Source organism: Periplaneta americana, chromosome 16 (assembly GCF_040183065.1).
Source record: "Periplaneta americana isolate PAMFEO1 chromosome 16, P.americana_PAMFEO1_priV1, whole genome shotgun sequence".
NCBI classification, from domain to species: Eukaryota; Metazoa; Arthropoda; class Insecta; order Blattodea; family Blattidae; genus Periplaneta; species Periplaneta americana.
The window spans coordinates 170,960,423-170,986,674 of NC_091132.1; the positions used below are offsets into that span (position 1 = coordinate 170,960,423).

The following is a 26,252-nucleotide window of genomic DNA, read 5'->3' on the forward strand; positions in this document are numbered from 1 at the left end:
AAAAACATTCTAATTATTTGTTTCATTGAACAACTTAATTCCTAGAGAATCAACTATCGGTACTTCTTTAATAAATTAAAAAGATAAGATTGCCATCATTTACGTCGTTGGTGTGCAGTGCTAGACAACACGTTTTCATGCAGTCGGTGAAGCCTTTTCGAAGGTGGCTAGCCTGCAAAATCTACGAGCGATTGTGGAGTAAGGTCGGTAAGATGAATAAATTTATGTAATATTCTGTTCTATTTAACTATAACAAGAAATAAGATATGCTATGATGTATTTGGGATTCCGAAAGGGATACTAAATTAAAACGGAAGAGGAGTTCAGTTTCTTTCATAAGATTATGCAGGCTTCTCTAATTAGGCCTACTGGTCGTCGTATTGAGCTTCAGTAGTAGAGCAGTGTGCCGCGTAAAAACTACGTTAATTATGTAAGACATACGAACTTTTGCAGAGTCAAGGAGAACTGTGGTGATTTAAGATTTGAACATTCTTTCTCCATAGCAAACTGCCTAGATGACAAAGAATAATATACAAATTTAAATATGATACAATATTGTAACAGTAACAAAGGTACCAAAGTGTAATGAATTTTCTTAATGAAATATTCTTAATTAATATGTGTAGGCATAAATAATATTCCATATTTTTTGCAGCTATAGGACTATTTCATAGTTCTGGGGGTAATGTTGATCTACGAAGTTCACAGTTACACATGTAAATTGTAGAAACTATCCACTTTACACTTATAAATTACAGGAAATTTATGTTCGAGAAAAAAATGGTGATATTCACAAAGTTTCACGTTTTTATCTTCACACAAACTGAAGTTGAAGGTAAAACTTTTCCTACGTGTAACAAATTCACATTCAACTTCGAAGAAAAAAAATTTTGTGTAGCTATACATTCTGTTAGTTTTTCGGTTCCAGTTTTTCTGAGCGACAGTGCAGAAGGCTGAATGTTCATTACTTTTTAATATTCCAAATAAATTTTTGAATGTTTTCTGGTTAGGAGCTATTACAAGAAATTGCCACTGTATATTTATGTGCACTGTTATGCATTTGACTCATTTACAATTTTGATCTAAAATTAGTGGTTTTAAATTCATAGTCATGGACTACTTGGCGTTTGATTTCTTAGGAAAGATCATTATTTGGGCAGATCCAAGATTCCCCGATGGTTTCACACGTGTATAAATTGGTAATACTTTATCACTTCCACGATTATAATATAGACTGTGCAGTATTGTGTGATTATGCTGACTTTTTCACACATCGCCTGAAATTACCCATATGTTAGGGCCTACATTTCAACGACACTGTCAAATACATGATTATTCTAACTTCGATGGAACTGGTGATAGCGAAGTAGTAAGTATTCATTAAGGTGATACGCAAGCGATTGCCTGATATTCGCCTTGTAGCCTAGTTAGAGAAAACCTTTGAAAAATGAGGTAATTAGTTCAAGCGTGATTCAAACATGCACTCGAGAGCAACTTGGAGTTATGAGAGCCGTACTGGTGTACTGGTGGCGTCCCACTTAGGTCTACTAGAGATGATGATGTTTCACAATAGGAACACAAAATAGGCCTAGCGAAGTGTATTTGTGTATGTCTTTTCATTTTTGTGAAGTTATTGTAGATCTTTATTAATACCAAATTAGTTGAAAGTGTAAAATAAACTAAAATATTAAATTGTACGTTTATTTTGTTTAGATGTACTGAATAGTAACAGTGTCTAAATTTTGTACCAAATTACAGGAATAACTTAGCAATATTTTAACAGTTTCTAAAATATAATATACTTAATTCATAGGTAGCTTCTTTATTATGGTGTAGAGGTCTTGGGCTTACCTATGAAGTAAAAAAATGTCAGAATTTACATACTTTATGACCCTAGCGCATATAGTAACGAGTCATAGTTTGAACCCTGTGAGAGCTTTATTTTCTGAATTCTGAGAGTAAGTAATTGATATGTTCAGATATGAAGTTGTTAAAAGAATGTCAGAGTTTACACATATGACTCTTGCCCATGTAAAAACAAGCCCTAGTTAGAATCCAGTGAGCACGTTATTTCCTGAGTTCGAGCCTTGTACAGATATAAGTGGTGAGTATGAAGGAGTTGTTAAAAAATGCCAACATTTGTATAATGTACATAATGAGTAACCCTTACTCATACAGTAACAAGCCATTGTTTGTCCTGAGTTTGACTTTGACTATCAGTCGGTGCACTCCCAAGCATCTGTTATAGAGAACGCGTGGCGTCCGCAGTTCTCAGACTATGACTGTAAAATAATATTGAAACGTCATTTGCTCACCCAAATTAAACAAGATGTTGAAACTGTTTGGCGTCTTGTTCAAAACATTTACGGCACCTGCTTAAGTCACAGCTAGAGACAAGCACAGTATGAAGAAAATTTTGCCAAAATATGAAATAAATTTTTCAGTGCTAAATATCTTCGTTCCTAAACCACTCGAAGCAGGTTTGCATCATTATTTACAAAATAAGCCTTTAGAGATTAATAGTTTTCTGTGTTAGGCTACTCATTATGCTACCAAGTAAAATACAATAAATGTGTATTATTAAACAGTTTGTTAGCATTATAAATCCTTAGGAGAAGGAAACAAAAAAAGAAAAGAAAAAAAAAAGAGTTCTTACATTGGCTAGACTCAACACTGGTTAGGTTACAATGAAACACAGACAACTTTTGTACATTTTCCTAGCAAAAAATTGCACCTTTTGTCAGATAACTTGTTTTGAGTGTGAAAAGTCATACAGTTACAAAAGAGGAGAAATTAAGTAGAGAGAAAAATTGACTATTGAAACCCATTCAGAAATTAATTTACTCTATCTGAGTACACATGGCAACACCAAAAAGACTTTCATTTGATTCAAAAGAATGAGCAAGATGGAATAGGAACCACTTGTTTTGGTTCTGCTCCTCAAATTCATTAATGAGTTATGACTCTAAAGGGGAACTTGGAGATTTGACTTGCCCTTGGCTTGGATTTTTCAAGTGTATCTTGTAAAACATCTCTGTTGTCTTCTTACGATGCATGGAAAGCTCGATTCCATGGTAGTTATAGAAATATTAACGGGTGAGGAAAAATCTTGTAGACGTATGAAAAAAAAAAATTTTATAGAATATGAAAATTTTACCAAAACATTACGAAATATAAAAATTTTCATGTTGTTAATTGAATTCTACACATCATGAACCATGACTATTATTGCTATTCTGTCGCTAGCAGGAATGGTTAACGTATCTTGCCTCTCTCTAGAAATTCCGCATTATTTGATGCAGTTTGGTTTCAGACATGGAGGCGATGTTATTTTTAATTTTTAGAAGTATGTGTAATATTTTTTTATACTCTTTGTCCTTTAGAGTTCCGCACAGATAATGAATTTATTTTTTATTTTATTGGGTTATTTTACGACGCTGTATCAACTTCTAGGTTATTTAGCATCTGAATGATATGAAGGTGATAATGCCGGTGAAATGAGTCCGGGGTCCAGCACCGAAAGTTACCCAGCATTTGCTCGTATTGGGTTGAGGGAAAACCCCGGAAAAAACCTCAACCAGGTAACTTGCTCCGACCGGTATTCGAACCCGGGCCACCTGGTTTCGCAGCCAGACGCGCTGACCGTTACTCCACAGGTGTGGACCACAGGTAATGAAGGAGACCTCACATTTGTACTGATGATTCTATCCTCAAACACTCTACAGTAGTGCGCTGCATAAGCACACGCGCTCGTGCCAGAAAAGGGTGCAGCATTACTTCCACATAAAAAATGGGGCCTGTTATACTCTTACTTCATTTTCACTTAATGGAGGGATTCTTCATGAATGAGGGTGGATTTTCAGAGTTCTAATATCTGTTGCTTCAGATAGTGAATGTCCATGAGATGAAACCAAGTCCCGTCTGAAAATACGTGGAGATGAAACCCACTCACTAAATCTACATCTAATTACGGTATCACTAGATCGTAGCTTTTTTATCTGTAAAGTTTTAACGTCAGTATCTTATAGCATTTCGTACAGACAGATCTGTGTCCTGTAATTTTAGAAGAATTTTCCAAGTGATGTCATTCAGATGTTCCTCGGTCAGGACAGCATGCGTTTCCTATATATGAGTGTAACACTTCTAACACTTTCTGTTATCACACAGTCATGGATCACTGAATTGTTTGGAACATTAACACTGAGGTAGGTACTTTTCTGATATTTTTCCCGAGCAAAACAGAATTTGTTGTCACAAATATTTTCTGCTCAGTACTAAATTGTATCTCTGTGCCATTTTAAGCTATAAATTGTAAATAGAAATGCAGACGTACATTACTTCGAATGGAATGAAATTTTCGGTAAGGGAGCACTGTGACCTTTCAAGATCTATTGTGCTAACCCTCAAGCTAGATGCATTCCCAAATCCACACCGGCTGACTACACTAAGGTTCGCTGCATACCCAGGTTTCCAGTAGGCAAACACCCTGGTTCTTAGGTCAGCCTCCTGCGTGTTTCATGAGTTGGCATTTGTGGAATGCTATGGAATGGGGAAATGGTGATGGAATGATATGGATGCATAATATGCGACCTTGTCCACAAGTGTCAATGAAAACTCCCAGAACTCGAACCCGGACCATCTGCGTGAGAGGCTCTAGGTGTGACCTCTCAGCCACCTCAGGACATACATTACTTAATCGTGTCTTGTCTTCCACTGACACAAAGCTGCAGTTGGCAAGTGGGAGCTCTTCACCGACAGTCACTTCATACTAAGAATAATGATCTACTCGTGTAGTGTATTCTTCTGTTACAAGTTACAAGTTATTTATGTTCATACCGTGTTTTTTTTCTGGGTATAAGGCATAGGAATTTAACATTGTTACAAGAAACCTATTCTTTAAAACAATGAAGAAATAACTTAATCATTGAGTCACGTTTAGAAATTAGCAGACTTTGTAAAGCAAGAGAGCATGATTGCTGAGTCAAAGTCTACGGAATTGAGATAATATTGATAAACCGAGAACATTTTCCAAATTTGCTTAATTTCTGTGGACGTGTGGCTTTCTTTCCAGTTTTGAATAATAGGCCTAATAAAATACCGAATCAGTGATTCCAGTTTATCTTCTGTCCTGCGAGGGCATGTGTCTACATTGGAACCAAATAATGAAAAGTGAATGAATTTCATCACAGAGTTGCTCACTGTTCTGCGTTTGTTATTAGAGTTCTCAGGAACGTCAGAAAAAATATGGGGCACTCAGCACTGATTTAAAAATTAAACTTATTTTCCATCATATTATCTGTGTTGTCTTTGAATAGATTAAAACAATGTAATTAAATCTGTAAAGTAAATACTAGTGCAGTATTTAAAATAAAGTAGGTACTTAAGAATAAATTGAATTAAAATGTTCTTACAAATAGGTTCACCGGGAATACACTGTTATAAGTCAGTTACACATGCAATACTTTTCAGGAGAATGAAGTTCTTGTTCTGAAGCATTAACATAGTCCACATTGAAAATTACTGTCTTTACATGCAGCGTGTTTTTCTCATCAGTCCACAGTGGGTTCAGTGTTTGTATTTGTGCCGGGCACATATGTAATGAACTCATCACATTTTTTTTAATCTGGGAGCTTTTCAACAACACTTTTGAGGAGACTTAATGTAAATGTTTTGATTTAGGAATTTTCTTTAATTCACCATCTTCTTTGGAATTCAGAACATTTTCCATTATTATGATCTCATCAAACAAGGTAACAGTTTTCTTCATAATATAAACTGTTTTCAGAACATTGTGTATATTCATTATCACCTCCAGTGGTGCCAATGTAGCGAATTTCAATATCAACTGTGATCGAGACTGATTTTTGTAATAAAGTAACAGTTTATATTCCCAGTGTTGTTTTTTCAGCCATTACTTTTTAAATATGAAATGGGATAATATGACAGATTAGTGAAAAAAGGGATGTCCCATATTTTACAGGACACAGAAACCCCAGCTATTATGCCTATCTAATCCAAAGAAATGAACCAGTTTTGACTTATTACAGAAGAATAGTTTTCAGTATCTTATTGTGTATTTCAGGTTCTGTACCATTATGCCTGACTAATTGGATTAGCCAGATATAACATCCATTAGCTGTGGTTCTAATAGTGGAGTTCTGAAATATTGAAGTTAAATTGAAACACATATAGCCTATGGTATAAAATTCAAAACTTTCATCTAGTAAATGTTATCGGGCACAAAATAGCACATTTAACAATAAACATTACACATAATGATAATGTCAGTTTTCTTCTTGCTAGTAGAGATGTCTCTTTTGTGTATGATGCTCTCTCATGGATAACACCATTTCATTTTTGGTATTCGAATATGAAAGGTATTCCTGTCTGTGTTGGCACGATGGTAGCAATTAGAAGGACAACATAGTCTGAAATGTTCCTCTCCATGCATAAAGTAAGTATAAAGTAATTTTCACAGTGATGTTAATGTTGTTGCAGGGATTGACTGGAACTACAACCTGCAAGATGGGCATGAGGCCCTACAAGTACCGTCAGCCACAAGGCATCGAGAAGGATGCCCTGCGCGTCTTGTATCACCTGGCAACGAAGATACCGAAGGTCATACTGCAGCGGGTTGAAGAAATAGTTCCAGACATTAAGCCACAAATGGTAACCATTGTCATTGTGCTTACGTGTGAAGACTGTTAACAAAATATTGTATTACACCACCACTAGCTAATATCTCTGAGAATGAAAATCGTCACCAAGTCGTAATATCGTAATTTTATCGTCACCATCGTGAACAATTCTAAGATAAGCCATGTGACTCATTATACTTAATGTAACAAAAATGTCCCTGTCCCTGGTCTTTGTGCACACATATATACAAGGAGTAGAAGTAACGCATAATTGCAATTAAAATTGGGACATAACCTAACACGTCAAAACCTTTAGAAGAGAATATTTCTATCGAAACAAAATATTTTTGCGAGTTATGAGTTATGACTTCATCACGAACATTTTTAAATGGCGCACTGTAGTTTTTTTTTTTAATTTCATCTGAAAGAGCATATTTTTAATGTAGTGTTTCAGTTGTTTAGCATAGAAGCACTATGGTTATGATGATGATAATAATAATAATAATAATAATAATGATAATCTTTATTAGCCATTAAACAATACAATTATATGTAATAGGCTTCGTCATCATTGAGTTACATCAGACAAACATCGTTAAGTGTTAAGAAACTCGTCTATGCTATAAAAACTATTTTCGATTTGTCATGTAAAAATAAAATATGTCATTATACATTTTAAAATGTACAGGAACAACATAATCATAAATAAAATTGTCTGATTCATTAATACAAGAACATACTAGAGCAATTAATATTTACAGTCGATTAGCAAAACCAATAATAGGATCTGGGGGACAAATTAAGAAGATAGATTGGAAGGGAAGGAAAAAACCACAGAAATTAAGTCCATAAGGAGAATTGCTGGTTTTACACTTCCGAATCACAAAAGACATAATGGAACAGCTTATAATTAAATTGAAGAAAAGGAACCCTACGACAAGTTCTAAAATGTCAACCCGAAGTTAGATCAAGTATGAAAAGTGGAGTTAAGCTGTAATGAATTGCATGATAATGATAGCAGCCAGAGTAATTAAAACGATTAACTTGTACCACATATTTTTCCGAGTAGAGGATTCCTACTCATAAAAACAGCGATTCCTGTTCATTATATCATTTTGTTTTTTCATCCACAGATGGAGTATATCCGTTCCAACGTAGATGTAGAGAAGGAAGTACCAATAACTTCTGAGGCGGATGAAGAATCTGGCACAGTCAACGAAACAAGAGATATCACCACAGATAGCGAGAAAGAACAGGAATCACCAGAGATACAGGTCACAAATGAGACTCCAGATGACCTGCCAGAAGAGTCCACAAGGTGTGTGTACAGATAATGTCATGCTTAGTGTGTGTTAGAGAGAGTTGTTTGCAAAGTGGGAGAAATAGAATAGAAGCAGAAGACAAGTGTATGCGTAGTATGAGTGGTTACTCTTTGACCAGACTCGAGGATGCGACTTGTGTTTTTACTTTATCGTCTCAACAAATGGTCTTGTACAATCCTTACGCAACAATTACAAAGTAATATCTAACACATGTGACCAATATCTGTGAGAATGCAGGCCAGCTGTTCTTAAATGGTACAGTATCCACAGCTTTTGCTGCAAGGATCTTAGGAAATTTTCACATCATATCTGCCTTCAGATATTACAAGGAATAGGTTGACAATGCCATCTACAACTGAAAGTACAAACTCTAGAAAAGGATGCACTGACCAGTTTGAAAAATTTACTTAGAAAGCCTAAAAGTCCTTTTATATGTCAAACTCAGTGACTGCATATGTGTTAAAATAGTGCCGTATATAGTTTCAGTGAAGTGTTTTAATTTTTTTCAAATTAATACTGATGACCTTCATTTGTTTTGTTTGTTAGCAGAGCAGTGTCTTTTATGTTAACTATTACACTTTTACTACGTTATACTATTTTTGACCAATAAAACGGTATGAAAGAACGTTTTTCAACCAATCATGGCTGCTTATCGCACAATTTTATCGCTTCCCTAGCATTTGTTTGTTTTTATCTCTACCGTAGCGTTTGTTTCTTTGTTTGCCAACATTTCAAACTGAAAATTCTTACGGTACCATAAAACATGCTTTCCGATCGTCATTTTTTTTTACAGCATAGATAATCAACTGAAAATGGCGGCTCCGTTCAAACGTTTTGGTGAAGCTGACGTTAGTAAAATAGAATTTTACTAAGTCAATTAATACTTTGTGTTAAAGTACTTCTAATCTTTATACACTTTCTTCTAATCGTGTAATAGTCGATTAAATCCCACTCGAGTTTTGATTTTCTGTTGATAAATCAAAACCTCTAGTGAAATTACTGTTGACTACTTCGTTTATATGACGTCATTCCATTTTCGACCAATGAAGTGTAATGAAATTTTCAATTCCAACCAGTCACACGTTGCGATAATTTTTGCAGCTAGATTTATCGCCATCAATTTATCGAATGGTCGTTCTTTTGTTTAGTCTTCGCCAACTGTTTCCCCGTAAATTGATGATCATGAATACATTAAGATGCAACTACACGGTTAAACTTTTCTTTCAACTTTAAAGCAATGAATGCAAGATTGATATTTAATATTAATTAATATATTTACGCAGTGAAGACGACGTTCAAAACGGCGCACCATGTAGACACAAAATCTTCATGCATCTTAATTTAGTTCCGTTACACACTACAGCGAGAATGCGTTTGTCGAGCTATAAAAAATGCTTTCGTGTAGCACTGATTGTAACGGTCGAAATAAGGCACAGCTGACATTGGTCCTGCTCCCACAGGTAACGTAACCTATAAGTAGCCTATAAAATTTGTATTTTGTGAATGAAATGAAACAATTAATACAAAGTCAGATGTTCAAATTTATGTAACATCATCGCATATCAAACCCAAAAACCTTGCATAGTAATAATGTCTTTGATCAAACTGCCTTCCGTATGGCGTAATAAAATTCGTGTTTTAATTAGGCCTATCTATACAGAGATGGCTTCACTGTGTAGCAACATGTCTCGCTGTGAATACATAAGCATTGGTATATAGCTGTCCCCACTGTTACTGTTAAATTAAATTATGATTTCAGCAGATAATGAAAATGTATTTATGTTATAATAATAAGAGAAAAGTGTAGTACATATAATTGACATTGTTAAACCTGTATTTTGCTTTTCGCAATTGGCATTACTGAATAATAACATCGAATTTCTTTATTGCAGTAATCGATATTCATCTACGAGTATTTCAATTTCATAATGTCTGAATAGGTTAAGTATTCGTTAATATACAATTATTAACATTTTGTGATCGAATTTTAGGGATATATTATTTACGTTTTTATTTTATTCACGAAATAGTCCTAATAAATGTCACTCGAGGTCTGAGATTTATCGGCAAATCTCAGAACTCTCGTGACATTACTAAAGATAAGAATTTCTTGTATCGTTTTTGAAAAAAAAAATTTTTTTTTTAAGTTATCAAATTTCCGCTATAATGTCGAAATAAAATAATGTGTGTGTCATTGGTGTGAACATTCGACTTAACATTTCATGCAGTTTAATTTATGCTGAATTGTTTTATGGGGAAAGCTTTGGATAATCCACCTGACAGTGAACGTCATGATTTGCATAGCACTAATACTGATTGTGTATTTAATATTCGATGTACAGTTTATTATGACAATTAGAAATATTATTCGGAAAGCTTACCTTTAACAACATTTCTGTAGTATCCATGATAAATTTCGTTTTCTTTGTTTCAGCCTTTGTTAGATTTTCAAGCAGCTTTGAAGAACTAGTTGCCTCTTTAGGGCTTTGTTTGTATCTTTTCAGCATTCTTCTACAAGTTTTTCGTGAGATTCACTCTTACATGCTTTCTATATGAATCGCAGCATTTCACGCAATTCTAACATTACAGAATTCTCACAGAACAGTATTGTTATTACTTTAATAAAATCTTCAACCATACGAGGAGTTGCACCTATTTCTGTTCTTTGCCTCATCGTTTTACTTGGGCAACCAACTGTTACACATACCAAGCAGAATAAAAATAATTTGCAAAGATTCATTTGCCTGGAGCACGGTGCCGTTAAATTCCTTCTGTGTGTTGAAATATACAGAGTTGTTTCACAGTCTACTATATACAGTCACGAAGCTTGAGTTTTGAGGGTGCTAGAAACAATAGAATGTGATGGTACTATTTTGCATTGCCTGTAATGAGGCGATATTAGCGATCCTAGTGGTGAGCAACTATCTAATGTTTGCATATTTACTACGTATTGAGCTTCGCGACTGTATATACTAGACTGTGGTTGTTTGATGAATACATATTGTCTCAAGTACTGTTAAAATCCCTCTTTCCTGTTCATATTATGAACAGGAAAGAGGGATTTTAACGGTACTGTATTATAGGCTGAAAGCAATGTTCCCAAGGGGTGGTCAAGCTATTAACTGGCAGGCAGAAGTAATTTCTTCTGTCGGTGACAGGAAGTCTGAACGTATCTAAATAAGAGAAAGTTAAAAGATTTATCAGAGTATTCCCGCGAAAAATTAGATACGATATCATTTTGTTTTCAAAATAAAGAAAATAAAAGAAAAAACATTTTTCATGTCTATCGAGCAAATTAAGACTTTCGCAATAAAATACAAAATTCGCGTAAAAAATATTGTCATAGATGAACTACACTGAAGTGTACGTAGCTCTAATCGTTTTTCATATTTATCTCTGGTACCAATGGACTCTGTTTTCCTGCAGCCAGATTCCACATTTGTTGTTGATGTACAGTTTCCCTGGAAAAGGATGAGACGATTGAATATTCCTAAGTCTCAGATGTGAGACACTGCACATGATCGGAGACCAGAGCACTGATACACAAGATAACGAATATTGAGTTACTTAAATTCAGGCTATTTGGTTTGTTACTAGCATCGTTCCGAAATTCACTTCAAAAACTACAAAAAATATGATAATATTACGTAAATAAAAGATAAATATATACATAAATCGTGTAGTTAAATCGACAATGGACCTTCATGACTAGATCGACACTCCGCACAGAAAGGAACACTTTCATGTCGTTTCAATAGCTCAGACGGTAAGACTTCTGCGTGTTGTGTAGAAGAGTGCGAGTTCGATCCTTAGTCTACACAACGATTTTTTTTGGTCTAAATAACGTTGAAATAGCTAAGTAACGTTGAAATAGAGTTTTACAAAGTCCTGAGATTAAGTGTTAATGATCGCAAACAGTACAAAATTACAAGTTATAATATTATAAACGTTAATTTAATGAATGCATTTATACACACATATACAATGTAAATGCATATAATATTAAAAACTAACAATTAAAATGAAATTAAAAAATATATGTAATAATGGACAAACTTTTACAAAGGTTTAGAGTCCTTAGGTTAAGTCATTTGTTAAGTAATTATTACAATATTTTATTAACAGCTGTAGCAATGTGGTGTCACAACTTGGGGTTTGTTTACTTAATGTAATTAGATTTAATTTGATTAGTTTCGCAACAATTGGACTTCCTGTTATATCCTGTTATTTAGATATTTAATTTAGGGTTGATTTATTAACTCTTACTATGCAAGATGCCTGTTATTTCAATAATTCTATATCACGTTAAATAATCATTGTCTACACTAAAGTATTATCGTCATCCCTCATTTCTCATCGTAATGGCGAACCGACGTGACATGCGACAGCGAGTTATAGCTCTAGTTGAGGCTGGATATGGGGCTAGATCTGCTGGCCGTTTGGTCGGTGTTCCTGGAAGTACAGCCGCGAGGTGGGTTCATCGTTACCAAAATTTAGGGGAGGTCGAAAATCGCCCTATTCCTGGGCGTTCGCGGATTTCTTCATTGGAAGAGGATGCTCTCTTATTCGAGACAGTTCGACAGGACCCCTTTCTGACTGCTAACGAAATAAGAGCAGCATCTAACTTTCCCGGCTCTTCACAGACTGTGATCAGCAGGTTGAGGAACCGCGGTATTAGGAGCCGGAGGGCTGCGCAAATGGAAATATTGGGGGAAGCACAAGCTGTCGACCGTCTTGCCTTCGCTACCAATCGAGTGGATTTCGATTGGAGAAATGTAATTTTCTCCGACGAAACAACCATCTCGAGTGATTACGAAGGTCCTGTCCGTGTCTATCGTGAGGATGGTCTCCGACATGATCAGCGCTATGTGCACCGACGTGAAAGATCGGGGCGCTTTAGCATATCGTGTTAGGGGTTGATGTCTTACGATGGACCTGGCGTTATAGAACGCATCGATGGCCGGTTTAATGTGGGAACTTACGAGCACATTCTGGAAAATATATTCCTTCCCTCCGCCCGAGAACGTTTTCCCGAAGGAACATTGCTGTTCCAGCAAGATAACCATCCTGTGCACTATGCTGCAAGCATTCAAAGATGGTTTCAAAGGAGACCCGAGATCGAAATCATTAATTGGCCTCCGAAGCCACCTGATTTGAATGTCATCGAAAATTTATGGGCGGAATTGAAAAAGAGAGGGATAGCCACCTATGCCCACCGACGCCCTCGAAATCGAGACGAATTGTGGGATCAAGTTGTTGACACCTGGGAAGATCTCGCCGGGGATCAGAACTTATTCCACAATCTCGTGACATTCATGCCGGATCGACTTAGAGCTGTAATAGAAGCTGATGGCATGTGGACAAGATTTTAAGTTAACAGGTCTCTTTTTGTTTCTTATGATTTTTGTTTGAGGAAGAATAATTTTAACTTCGAAGTAAGATTTATTTATTTTTTGACGAGGTTCAGCCCACTTGTAAGACCCAGAAATTGGGCATAAATTATTCCATATTTTTCGACAAATTAGACAGTCGAGGAACTCTGAACAAATTAATTACACCTCAATAAAAAAAAAGTTTTACCCGGGATCGAACACGAGACGTTTCGGTTATACATTGGAACCGACACGCTACTATATGAGCTACCGAGACAAGACAGTGACAGCAGCAGTCCAGAATGTAGATCCCTTAGCAGGCATTTGCCATTCGGTACAGTGAAGCAATGATATTTTGTGACTCGAACTATGTTGTGAAATCCTGGCCTTAAATGGCTGTCTATTCGTGATCCTTATTCTGGTCCTTGTCCTTGTTGTGGTCCTTGTAACAATTCTTGTACTATTTGTCATGTTATATATCGTGACGTCGATATCGAGTGAACCGCGCTGTAGAACTTTAACTTCCGACGACCAAGAATCGTCTCATTCTTTTTCAGGGTAACTGTACAATTCAAAACAGTCTAGGAAGCAAACAGCTGGACTGTTGGCTGTAGTTATGATAAGGTGATAGTCCTCATTATAAGTCTTCATTTAATGTTCTCTTTAAATCACAAACACTGTTCAGATATAACGTAATACAATGTACACTCACAGGCACACAAAGATAGATACTTCAATTTTCTTACTTTTTATTATTGTTATTATAAGAACTACGTTAATGCTGTTGATAACCGTACCTAGAGAAAATATTTTGGTTACCACAATAATATATAGCGATATTTTACTCACATTTTGTTTCATTAACAATATTTCACTTGTTTTCTGTTTAATGTGTATTTAGGATACGAAGGCTGTTCAAAGACAATGAGAAGAAAATGCATTATTTCTGTATTTTAATATAGAGACATTCAAATAATTGTTTTCTTTTGAAATCACAGGAATATGAATAATGAAACCTTTTTCTCTTTCTGTGGATAGCTCTTCGCATGTTCAGGAAGCTGCAGATCTGGATTCCTTGTCCACGCACCTGCAGGTGAGGCTGTTCAGCATTTTGTGTAACTAACAACATTATTAGGTAATTAATTTTTGTACACAGTGCAGGAATGTTATGAATGTAAATTTAATTAATTTGTATGTAAATAGTTTTAATTTTAGTCTGCTGAGTTAGCTCTGTGGTAGTCCTCCAGACTAGCTGACCCGGGTTAGATTACCAGCGAGGTCAGAGATTTTTGAGTAAAATCTCTGCCTCTGGACTAGGAGAGATGGCGGTGCACAACTTCTAATCACTAGATTGTGCACCGATATGCCTGGGTTAAATCCCAAATCTCTCCGCAGTGCATATGAAGAGAAGGCATGTCACTGTTAGTGATTCGTCCGTCTGATGGGGACGTTAAGCCTGGCAGCTCCCTTGGTGCTATTTGACAGGAGTAGGCTACATGCTGGCACCGAGTTTCCCCTTCTAATTTTCATCATCATCTTCACCCATTCCCCATGCACTACACTAACACATGCACTCATCCTAGTACACATAATGCACAGTGTGATCTGCCGAATTTGTTTGCAACTTGAAAATGGGTCACATTGCTGCTATGTATCCGCACTATGCGAAACCTGAATCGCAGAAGTGAAGTTGGTAGACCTGGACACACACATTCCTTAACTTTGATTAAATCTATTGTAATTTTGTATTATTGAAATAAACTGTAAACTGAAGCATTGTGTACTTTGACAGGCTGTAATACTGCGTACAATAAAGTCATTAGAAAACCTGTGAAAATGGTAAGCTCATTGTGTGTGGACAGAAGTTCTACCATACTGTTTGAATATTAAAAAGTACGAAAAACATATAAAAAAGAGAGAAATCACTCATTTTAATAACTGGACAAAGAATAAATGGGACTCTTTCCAGGAAGCGTGTAATCAGACATTCGTTCTGTTGCCCAGGACAATGCAGGCCAGCCTTGTGACGCGGGCACCAGCGCTGATGAGAGGCAGGACACAGTGCTAGGGACTGAGCAAGCCAGCATCAAGGAAGAACAGGAAGAAATCCCTGCTGAAGAGTTCTCCCTGTTCCTGGAAGACCTGAGTGCTAAGAGTGAGGTGAAGGAAGAAATCACATTCGAGGAACACCAAATATGTATAGAGGACGTGGAGGACATAGGGTAAGTGTAATGAGAGGGTGAGTGGACGAATATGAAGCCTGCCTGGATGATAAGTGAAGGAGTAAAGCTATTGGTCCACTGTAGTGAAGGTTAGGAATATACTTACTTACTTACTGGCTTTTAAGGAACCCGGAGGTTCATTGCCGCCCTCACATAAGCCCGCCATTGGTCCCTGTCCTGAGCAAGATTAATCCAGTCTCTACCATCATATCCCACCTCCCTCAAATCCATTTTAATATTATCCTCCCATCTACGTCTCGGCCTCCCCAAAGGTCTTTTTCCCTCCGGCCTCCCAACTAACACTCTATATGCATTTCTGGATTCGCCCATACGTGCTACATGCCCTGCCCATCTCAAACGTCTGGATTTAATGTTCCTAATTATGTCAGGTGAAGAATACAATGCGTGCAGTTCTGTGTTGTGTAACTTTCTCCATTCTCCTGTAACTTCATCCCTCTTAGCCCCAAATATTTTCCTAAGCACCTTACTCTCAAACACCCTTAACCTCTGTTCCTCTCTCAAAGTGAGAGTCCAAGTTTCACAACCATACAGAACAACCGGTAATATAACTGTTTTATAAATTCTAACTTTCACATTTTTTGACAGCAGACTGGATGACAAAAGCTTCTGAACCGAATAATAACAGGCATCTCCCATATTTATTCTGCGTTTAATTTCCTCTCAGTATCATTTGTTACAGTTGCTCCAAGATATTTGAATTTTTCTACCTCTTCGAAGGATAAATCTCCAACTGGTTAAGAATATGCTAGAGTGAATGTTTGGAAGAGTTTTAGGCCTGGTTCATAATACACAACTGAGAGACAGTCACTAAAGTAGGTATCTAGTAAACCAGGACTGATGTGTGCAGACTGCTAACAAGATATTGCCAGTCTTCAGTTTTGTTTCCTTTAATCGTCTCACTCATCACATACACGCCAGTGCATATGCTCCAGTCCATGTGGCACAGCTCTCTGTTGTCAGGTTTCAGAGTATTTTGAACCAGGCCTAAATCTCCCAATGGACACCACATCCACTCTAGCATTGTTAACATTTAGTGCCTAAACTTCCGCTATCTACTCATAAGGAGAGAATGTTGAGGCTCTCCATTACTGCATCCTCATGTCAGCATGCCAGTGATGGTAGGAAAGAATTTAAATACTGTATGTCGATACACTGGTCTACAAGCTTGCAGCATTTGACATTAGAAATCAGCCAGCCAAGCTTCTTTTGTTTCTCCTCCTCTTATTTCATTTCAAACATACAAAATAGAAGAGGAAGCAGAGCAAGTAAGCTGTACCACACCTCGGATATAATTAGTACACACACACATACACATACACATGCACTGTGTTTTTGCAATTTTACTGTTAATTCAACTTCATACTTCAGCTTAGAATCTGTTTCATCCACAGTGGGTCGGTAAAGCAACTGGAACCATTTATCGACCAAGTCAAAGTAGCAATCCTAAACATAGTCACAGCCAAAATTACATCGGGCCTTCAGAAGGTGGTGGGAGTTGAATACGATCAATTGCTGTGAACAGTCATGACTGTCAAAGTTGAAGTACTGTATGGAGAGGTGGTTTTCATTTAGTTTGCCTCCCCCCCCCCCCTATTGTTATGCTATAAAAAAATTAATTGCAAGGCTGAAGCACTGAAAACTGTTTAGTCATGTCAGTTGTCTGTCTATGCAGCGATTTCCTATGAACTGCTGGTCGGATTTTCTTCATATTCAATATGTATGAGTCAGGTCATTCTGGAATGATTTATTTATTTATTTAACCTGGTAGAGATAAGGCCATCAGGCCTTCTTTCCCCCTCTACCAGGGGATTACAACTACAATATTAAGATTACAATTACAATTATAATTACAATTAATATTACATACAATAAAAATCGAAGTACTAAAAGATTAACTGACTAATAAAAGCTAGACAGTTTATTGCAAAAGTTAAGAAGAGAGAAATTTTTTTTTATTAACTAAGTAAAAATTAAACCTACTCTACGCAGTAAGAAAATGCTTAATAAGTTTGCTTTTGAATGCTACTAAATTCCGACAGTCTCTGATGTCACTGGATAGGGTATTCCACAAGTGCGAGAGCGAGATTGTGTATGATGATGAATACGATGATGTCTTATGTGTTGGTATGGCTAGTATGCGGCTGTTTGGCGTGCGTGTGAAGAGATTATGATATGATGACAGGTAACTGAAACAGGAGGCAAGGTAGGTAGGTGTAGAGGTGTGAAGGACTTGGAATGATGTATAAGAAAAAAATGAATAAGACTTTATTTAAAATAAAAAACAGACAAAATGGTGATGTTGTGTAAGTTAGTGGTTTTCATTGTAATATTTTGCATTGCATAGAATAAAGTCATTAATGAGAATTAGTTGTACCTGGCAAGAGAAGTTATTATCGATCGGTAGAGAATTTATGTTGTAGACTTCTCCTCAAACTCATCTCTTCAGGAACATCCTAGGCACATCGTGAAAAAACTGGCTTTTATGAAACAAATTTAAAATAATGTAGTGGCTTGGGATTTCATGAAGTAACTAGCTCAAGCCGCCGTTTGATGAAAGTTCATCTTTTTTATCTACTTGCTGAAGTATGCTACAGTATTAGCTTATATTGTTGAAATTTACCAGTTTTAAAGACGTGAATTAAGGTGGAGAATGAGAGAGACTATTGAGCTAGGAAAACAAGTATCCAAGGAAGAAGTGTTCAAATACCATGAAGGAAGGCCCAATAAAAGCAATTGTCGTGAGAAAAATGCATAAGGTATGTGTGTAACCCCAGAAATTGAGGTTATGTTGGTTTCTTATGTTATTGTAACATTCACATAATGTGAAATTGAAGTAAATGTATGAAGTATTATTCATAACCGGTATTCAGTGTTAAGTATTGAAAATGCAGTACTTGGAAATCTAACTCACAACACCACGTGCAGAATGTAAGCTCAGACCTATTTTTGTGACCGTAGTTTTCTTCAGGTACTTAATGAGGTAAAATATTGCTCTTTTTGTTTATTTCTGTACTGAAATATTGATTCTTGATACTATTACTCATTAAATGAAACTTGTAATGAATAAAGTTGGAAAAAAAAATCAGCTGATGTATATAGAAAATGAACCCAACTTTTCACTACCTGCTGCATTTTAAATAGACGTTTCTCCAGTTGATGTAAAGATTTAAATGAAGTCGTCCTTCCAGTACTCTTGGTCACATAAAGAATGGCAGCAGAAGTGTAATGTTGTATTTTTTCACTATAGGGTGGTTTTGTATGATGTGCCGAGGATCTTCACGAAAAACCTACAACATACACACTTTTCGTTGCTGATTTACCTCCTCTGGTTAGATAACTGCATAGATAGAGTATTGTTGTAAAGAAATGCCGGTCACTAGCTCTAAGTCCCAATTTTTTCTTAAGCAATTAGAAGTTTAACAGTTATAAATCTCCATAGGAGAAGTTTTAATGAAAGTGAAAGTCAGAGTGTCATAATGTATTTCTATTGCTTTTAAATGCCGTAAATAGAAATGCTTGCAGTTTAGCAATAGCTGTTTTGTACAAAATTATTGAAACTGTTCAATCTGTAAATAAAGCCTAGACCGTATCTTACTTTTGGGATTGTAAAGAATGTCTTTTGTATGCAGATCAGAAAATGAAATTTCATCTATTTGTGTGGATTTCATTTACGTTATATCTTTTATCCGAATGTTTAGAAAAAGGAAGGAAATTACGCAAGTAAATAGGGTATTCATTTCAGGGTACCCGATGCTGTGAGTTTCCCGATGATACTTTGTGTTTTTGACCATTTTCAAATTATACAGACACGCATTGCAATGGAGTGCATTACTTTAATAAACAGTGTATTTTTTATTTCTCGTGTAGTTTATGGGGCCCCACTTTGAAGATGATTTTTTTCGCTATAAAAGTATGAAAAATACGCGAGTAAATTTGGTAGTCATTGCGAAATATCTTATGAGTGAAATTCTGGCTGGCCGTCAGAGAGAACTGTTCCCTATAGCAGAGCAGAATGGGCAGTGTTCCAAGCAGCAGTACATGGAACTCATGGCAGCACAGTGTTAAATATGGCATAGTTGTGCTACACCATTGTAACACAAACTGTGTTGCTGGCGTCCTCCAGCTGTGTGCAGTGTTCCTTCTCCACACAGGGAGGACCTGTTCCTGTCAGGGGGGCTGAATGCGGCACTTTGCTTTAATTTTGGTGGCCCCCAAAGAAATACTAATTTTAACTAAATAAATAAACCTTATTCTAGACAGTTATTATGCTATACCGGCAATGTGAATATGAAAACATGATGTTCATTACATTAGTACAAAAAAACAGTGCCCAGAATAAACACAAAAGGTTGAAGACCACTGATCTGAGTAGCCATGGTCCGTTTCCAATCTGCAGTTCTGTGGGAAAGATGTTTAATCTTATCAGCATGTTTACCAATGGCTTCTTATTTGAAAGGTTCCTCATAATATTGATTTTAAGTTAAACCAATATGAAAATTTGTAAGTTCAAACAATTAGATTTTTCGTAATTTACTGACAATTTTATTACGTCACTACTTTCTATGTATTATAAGTGCTTAATGTTTAGGTGAGGGGTTTGGACTTTTTCCATTGCTGTTTGTCACAATCAAAAAATTAAGACACAACGTTTCGAAGGGTGGTTCTCCCTTCGTCTTCAGGTGGAAGGAAGGAGAGAAGAGAAAAAACCTATTGTTGGGATCGTTACGTACAGCTATTCTGTATGACTGATCGTCGATTCCTGACTTCGGTGGAGATTATAATTAAGAAAGACCCGAAGTCATTTGCAGTATGTTGGCACTAAAACCAAACGGGATAAAGAAGATGGGCGTGAAGTGGCTAAAAAATTGATGAAAGACACACCCCCCTCCACCCTTCGAAACGTTGTGTCTTAATTTTTTTATTGTGACAACCAGCAATGGAAAAAGTCCAAACCCCTCACCTAAACATTAACAATCCACCATTGCTTTCCAACCCCTCATTTAGATCATTATAAGTGCTTCCAGTAGATGCAGTATGGTGAGATTGTAATTTAAAAACTGGATTAATTTATATTCACCCAGTGAAGTTGGAATAATCAACAAGTTGTATACTCTATTTCGCATTCTTTACTGTGGCTGTAGCACATAACAGGTTGTGTTCAGTTTGGATCAGTGTACTAGTTTTAAATCGGATCATTATAATGTAAGTAACAAATACAGACGTTTGAAAGTAATGTTAAATAAATCCATTTTCAGAGCACTGATTCATATCAGGTAACATGTACAATATAAATGAAAACCCGAAGACCTCTTTTTGTACAGTATTAAAAATGTAACAGTTTATCATAATTCTAATTTCTGATACACAGTTTATTAAGTCTTGTTTAGTTTTTATTGGCCACTTGATGGATTTATCAGTACATTTTGATTTTTCAGTTCAATTTACGACTATGATATGGGCATACAGGCTGCTGCTCCTGATGACGAAGAAGCTGGGCTGTTGAGCAGTGCACAGGGGTCTCTTGTTCAGTCCCAGGTAAGGAAGAGACTTGGGAGTGTGTACAGATAACAGACCTTATCAGTGTGCCTTGCATCTTGTACAGAAAGGACGAATCCAGCCATGATCGTTCTCCCAGACAATAGGCAAGCTACACTTGAGAGAGCACAAAAGAAACAGTGGAAGAAACTAGCTGACTGCTATGATAATCATCGTCATTCATTGGCAGTGCAATTCTTCACTTCTCCCAGTCTTTAATTGCCAAATTCTTGTTTGCATTTTGCAAACGAAGATTTACTTGATGCAAGATTTTATTATTTTGTACACCAAGTAGTGGAAACATGAAATGTTTCAGAGCCATTACCAACAGACGACTTCTGATGCAGCAGCTGAAGTGTTCGTTGTTTTGCATCCCTACAAGACAAGCATCGTGTTGATGCAACCATCTCGTTTATTAAAGTTCATTTCACTATTGTTTTGAGGTCGCAATTTGATGAAAACAGAATTGTAAGTTACATGAGAAGTAGAAAACATTTTTCAATTCTCCCAAGGAAATTTGTCTATGCATTTGTCTTATTTCTGGTTTCTCGAATGGTGAGATAATGACTCATTAGTCACCAGTCTAGTTACTAGTTCAATAATTTACTGAAGGTTTTGTTAGTTTACTTCTTAATAATTGTTAACTGCTAAAATATTTAACGAAGTAGTAGTAAGATTTATTGAGAAGTCGACCTGGTTGGCGAGTTGGTATAGCGCTGGCCTTCTATGCCCAAGGTTGCGGGTTCGATCCCGGGCCAGGTTGATGGCATTCAAGTGTGCTTAAATGCGACCGACTCATGTCAATAGATTTACTGGCATGTAAAAGAACTCCTGCGGGACAAAATTCCGGCACATCCGGCGACACTGATATAACCTCTGCAGTTGCGAGCGTCGTTAAATAAAACATAACATTTATTGAGAACATATTCTAATACATTCATGTAGGTGGAACTAGTGGTGGCTGACATTAATTCGGAAATTACTACTAAAGGTGCTATTATTATTATTATTATTATTATTATTATTATTATTATTATTATTATTATTATTATTATATCTCTGGTTCAGGTTCTGGCTGATATGTACATCTATTACCAGGCAGTACATCTCACTGTACGATGTGTGTCAGAGGAAGAACAATTGTTTGTATGCATCTGAAGTCTGACTAGTGGAATATGTAGCTAGTCGGCGATGTATGCAATGGAGGGGGAAAGGAACTGGCCACCATACCCCATTATCTTCTGGCTTAGTTGCCTCATGAGTGATGCCTTATGGTGTCACTTGTGATGTTCCACTCTGTCTTCGGACAGTTGACTAAACAACATCTGCTGTTATCATCATCATTATCATCACTATTATTATTAAATTTCACTGCCAACAACGAGTATGATATTGTTTTTATAACTGGCTCCGTTGGAGTCTATATGTAACTGAATTGTTACAGAACTCTGAATATAAAGCGTGAGAATGATTTTGGAATTCCAATTTACATCAGTTGAAGGCTTTTTAATCACAGTGTAAATTTCATTCATGAAAGGTAAATCTGATTCCATTTTTATTTTCCAGGTGACTTCTGTGAGTGTTTCGCAAAGTGAAATGCAAGTGGAAGACAATATCATTACCATAGATGATGAACCAAAAGTCATATATATAAAACGCATCAAGGATGAAGTGTTGCACTACGAACCGGCGCTTTCTGAGAACACTCCCAGAATCAGGTTCGTAACAACTTGTATGTATTTACTCACACTCTAAATGGGTGGCAGTGATAACTAATGACACTCAATAATGACAGTTAATAATAAACAATTAATAATATTCAGAAAATAAATTTGGTCCCATTGCAAGGGACAAAGATACGAATTTCTCCTGTATAAGCCCCACTTTTTTGCCATAAAATAACGGTGGGTGTCCCGAAAAGTTTTCTTGGGATGCAAAAATGTCCTGGGTTCCTTGCACAGGATGAAACGTGTCCCAGTTTCCTTTAATTGGTGAAAATGTTTTTAGAACTGTTTTATATTCTCCTCGAAATATAGTGCCATTCATTAAAAGTATGTTGGCAGCTCTGTTTAGGTTTCAGAATTTATAGCAACCACCAGGTCCCTCCCTGTGAAAGATTTACTTGATACATTACTTGATCTGAGTTTAGAATTGTTCTGATGCTTTTTATCATTAATGGATGGACTCAACATGATGAAAAGTTCAAATTGTTTGAATGTGTCACTATCAACAAGAAATTAGTGTGGGATGAAGTAGGAAGAGTTTATCGACAGCTTATAAAGCACTGTCAGATAATCTCTATGGAAACTTGTTGTTTGATGAGTTCGCTCAATTAAAAGAAACTATAGACATTAATCTGAGAGAATGGAATGTGAAAAAAAAAACAAATGTGACTGACAGGCAGAATTGTGTTGTACAAAAGTGCGAAGAAACCTTTGTTACTTTGAATAACAGTTTATTATTTTCTGAGTTTTTGTTGTGTCTTCGTGGAGCAATGCAAATCTGGAACGTGTTTTCAGCCTTATGGACATTTGTCTGCTAAAAGAACCGTACTTCCCTAAATTTAGATAAAGCAACATGGTTGTTAAAACTCATTTTAATCACTCTTGTACACTTGGATCAGTTCTGAGGAGTACCACATATATGATTGAAGGGTTGTCAACTTATTACTGTAAAGTATGGTGAATTACATGTATTGCTGTTGTTGCATTAGAATTAAAATTATGAGCAAATTTAATTTTGCTGTTGTCATTGTCTAAATTTTATTTGAAATTGTGTTTTTTAACTTGCATTTAAAAAGTGTCGTCCCAGTTTTCTACTTTCAAAATCTAATCACCCTGGGTGGGGTCTACAAGAGGTGAAAGAACCGGCAATGTGGTTCACTGCCTTGCTGAGAGAGCCGAAGAGGTCGGCCCACTACAAAACAAGATGGCGGCCATGTCTTTCGCTTGATTAACGTAAATTTCATCCCCACTAATACATTACCGGTATATTACGCCATAAAACTCTGGAATACTGTATTTCAGAACAATAAAATCTGAATTCCGTATAATATGAAGCAGACTCTTGGCTGCTGTAACAATAAAAATCAGAGGTGTTTAGATGAACTTTGAAAGCCTTACAACAGATCATGTATATAGAACCCTTTACTTACAGGTAAAGCTTGCAGGTATCCCAATATTGGACACAAACTGTATAATTACGTGATGCAGATAAGATGAGTGTGTGAACAACCACTGTACTGACTTGTGCAGCATGGAAACTTTTAAACTCCTAGTTCAAGAGTATGGTATCTTTATTTTTATTTTATACAGTGGATTTTTTATTTCGAATAAGTTTTATTTAGCTTCCTCCAAATGAAGGCTGCCTAGAAGACAAAGCTTACCATAAAATTGTTGTTATAATAGAAAAAAAAGAAAACAATGGAGAAGAAAAAGAATAAGAAATAGCACAGTTAGAAATAATTGGAAAAGACTAAACAAAACATCATTAATTCCAGAAGAAACATAAAATTCCCTACTATCTATTAGCTACTGGATGATCACAGTCGTCTATTTGCAAGACCCAACTTAAGTGAGCAGATCGCCATAGCAAAGAGCTCAATCTATGTAACTGTAGAGATGGTTTCTTAGGATTTTTATAGATCCCTTCACTGCAGACAGAGATACTTCAGTGACAAGAGTTTGTCCTAGACCAGACTGCTTGCAAAATGCGCGAATCTTTTTGTGATGGTTCCTCTAGCCCCAATCAGTAATCCAATAACTTCGATCGACGTTAGATGATATTTTTCCTTGTAATATGGTATAGTGGGGTCGTATATGTCGCATTTTTCCTGATGTACCTCAGCAGGTTGATTTTCGTACATTTCCATTCTTACAGTTGGATCAATTATGAATCCGCTTGTTGATCTTGTTGGGATAGCGATGATGTCAATGCGCCTTGAAGACCCATTTGCACATCCTTTTTTTTTTTTAATGTTCAGAGAAATAATAACGATGATTTTCTGAATACAACTTTAATAAGTAACAGCATGGAAAGAACGATTTATATAATAAAAAAAAATTGCTTATAGTTACAATATACAATTACTACAATAAAAACTGCATTTTAGATGTCAAAAAAAGTATTTGCACCCCCAATAAATAAAATAATAAACCCAAGCAAACTAGATAAGTCTCTTCAAGTACTTTGTGTGCAAGCCATTGGCTTCAACCACGGCTTCTAGTCTTCGTGGCATGGAGTGCACTAACTTTCTTGTTGTATCGGGAGGAATTTTAATCCATTCTTCCATAAGAGCATTATGAAGGTCTGTCTTGTTTGATATGCGGTGTTGTCTGATTTCTTTGTCCAATTCTCAATTGGATTCAGATCAGGTGATTTGAGGTGAGGTCACAAGCCTTCTGGGCGTGTTATACAACAACCACATCTTTGTTATTTGAGCAGTGTGCTTGAGGTCGTTGTCTTGTTGGAAATAATAATTTTCACTGACACCCAATTTTTCTGCTCTAGGTGGTAAATTATGGCGCAACAGCTTGATATACATTCTGGAATTCATTATTCCATCAGTTATTGCTAACTTTTCCACTCCAGAGAATCCCATGCAACTCCAAACCGAGATAATGACCACCATTGTGACTCTAAGATTTTCCTTTTTCAGTTCCTGATTAGATCTCCGCCACACTGACTTTCTTCCGTCAGAACCAAATAGATTGTACTTGCTCTCGTAGGAAAAATATCCTTGTCCCAAAATTCCAGGAGCTTATCTTTGTATTCTTTAGCGAATTCTGTGTCTTCCTATTAGTTTCACTAATGTAGGGCTTTTTTCTCGGAGTTCGGCCATGGAATTTAGTACAGAAACGTCAGCAGCTAAGAATGCAGCGCTTCGGAATGGATCTTTGATGACAGTGTGGATTATTGGCGTCTCTCCCTAACTGTAAGAATGTTTGGTCTTCCTGTTCGCGGTTTATTGTCTGTTGTTCCAGTCTCCTCGTACTTCTTGGACACATAACGCACAGTAGAAAAAGGCAGGGACAGATCTTTTCCAGTTTGACGGTAACTCTGGCCTTGCGAACATTGAAAAACATTTCTATCTGTATAGATTCTAATAGCTCTTGTGCTTTCGGACTCATGTCACTTATTGGT

At 36.4% G+C, this 26,252-nt stretch overlaps 1 protein-coding gene across 6 annotated transcripts in view; it reads left to right on the top strand.

Moving 5' to 3' along the window:
- Window positions 1-26,252, top strand: part of LOC138691905 (zinc finger and SCAN domain-containing protein 21-like) — a 39,517-nt gene that overhangs the window by 926 nt on the left and 12,339 nt on the right. For 2 of the 6 annotated variants that reach the window (XM_069814499.1, XM_069814505.1), the window contains exons 1-7: window positions 5-203; window positions 6,499-6,669; window positions 7,772-7,956; window positions 14,371-14,425; window positions 15,337-15,554; window positions 21,011-21,110; window positions 22,677-22,828. In XM_069814499.1, the coding sequence (XP_069670600.1) occupies window positions 138-203; window positions 6,499-6,669; window positions 7,772-7,956; window positions 14,371-14,425; window positions 15,337-15,554; window positions 21,011-21,110; window positions 22,677-22,828 (947 nt within the window). In that variant the 5' untranslated portion in view covers window positions 5-137. The other 4 variants (XM_069814502.1, XM_069814500.1, XM_069814503.1 and 1 more) reach the window with 4 other exon arrangements.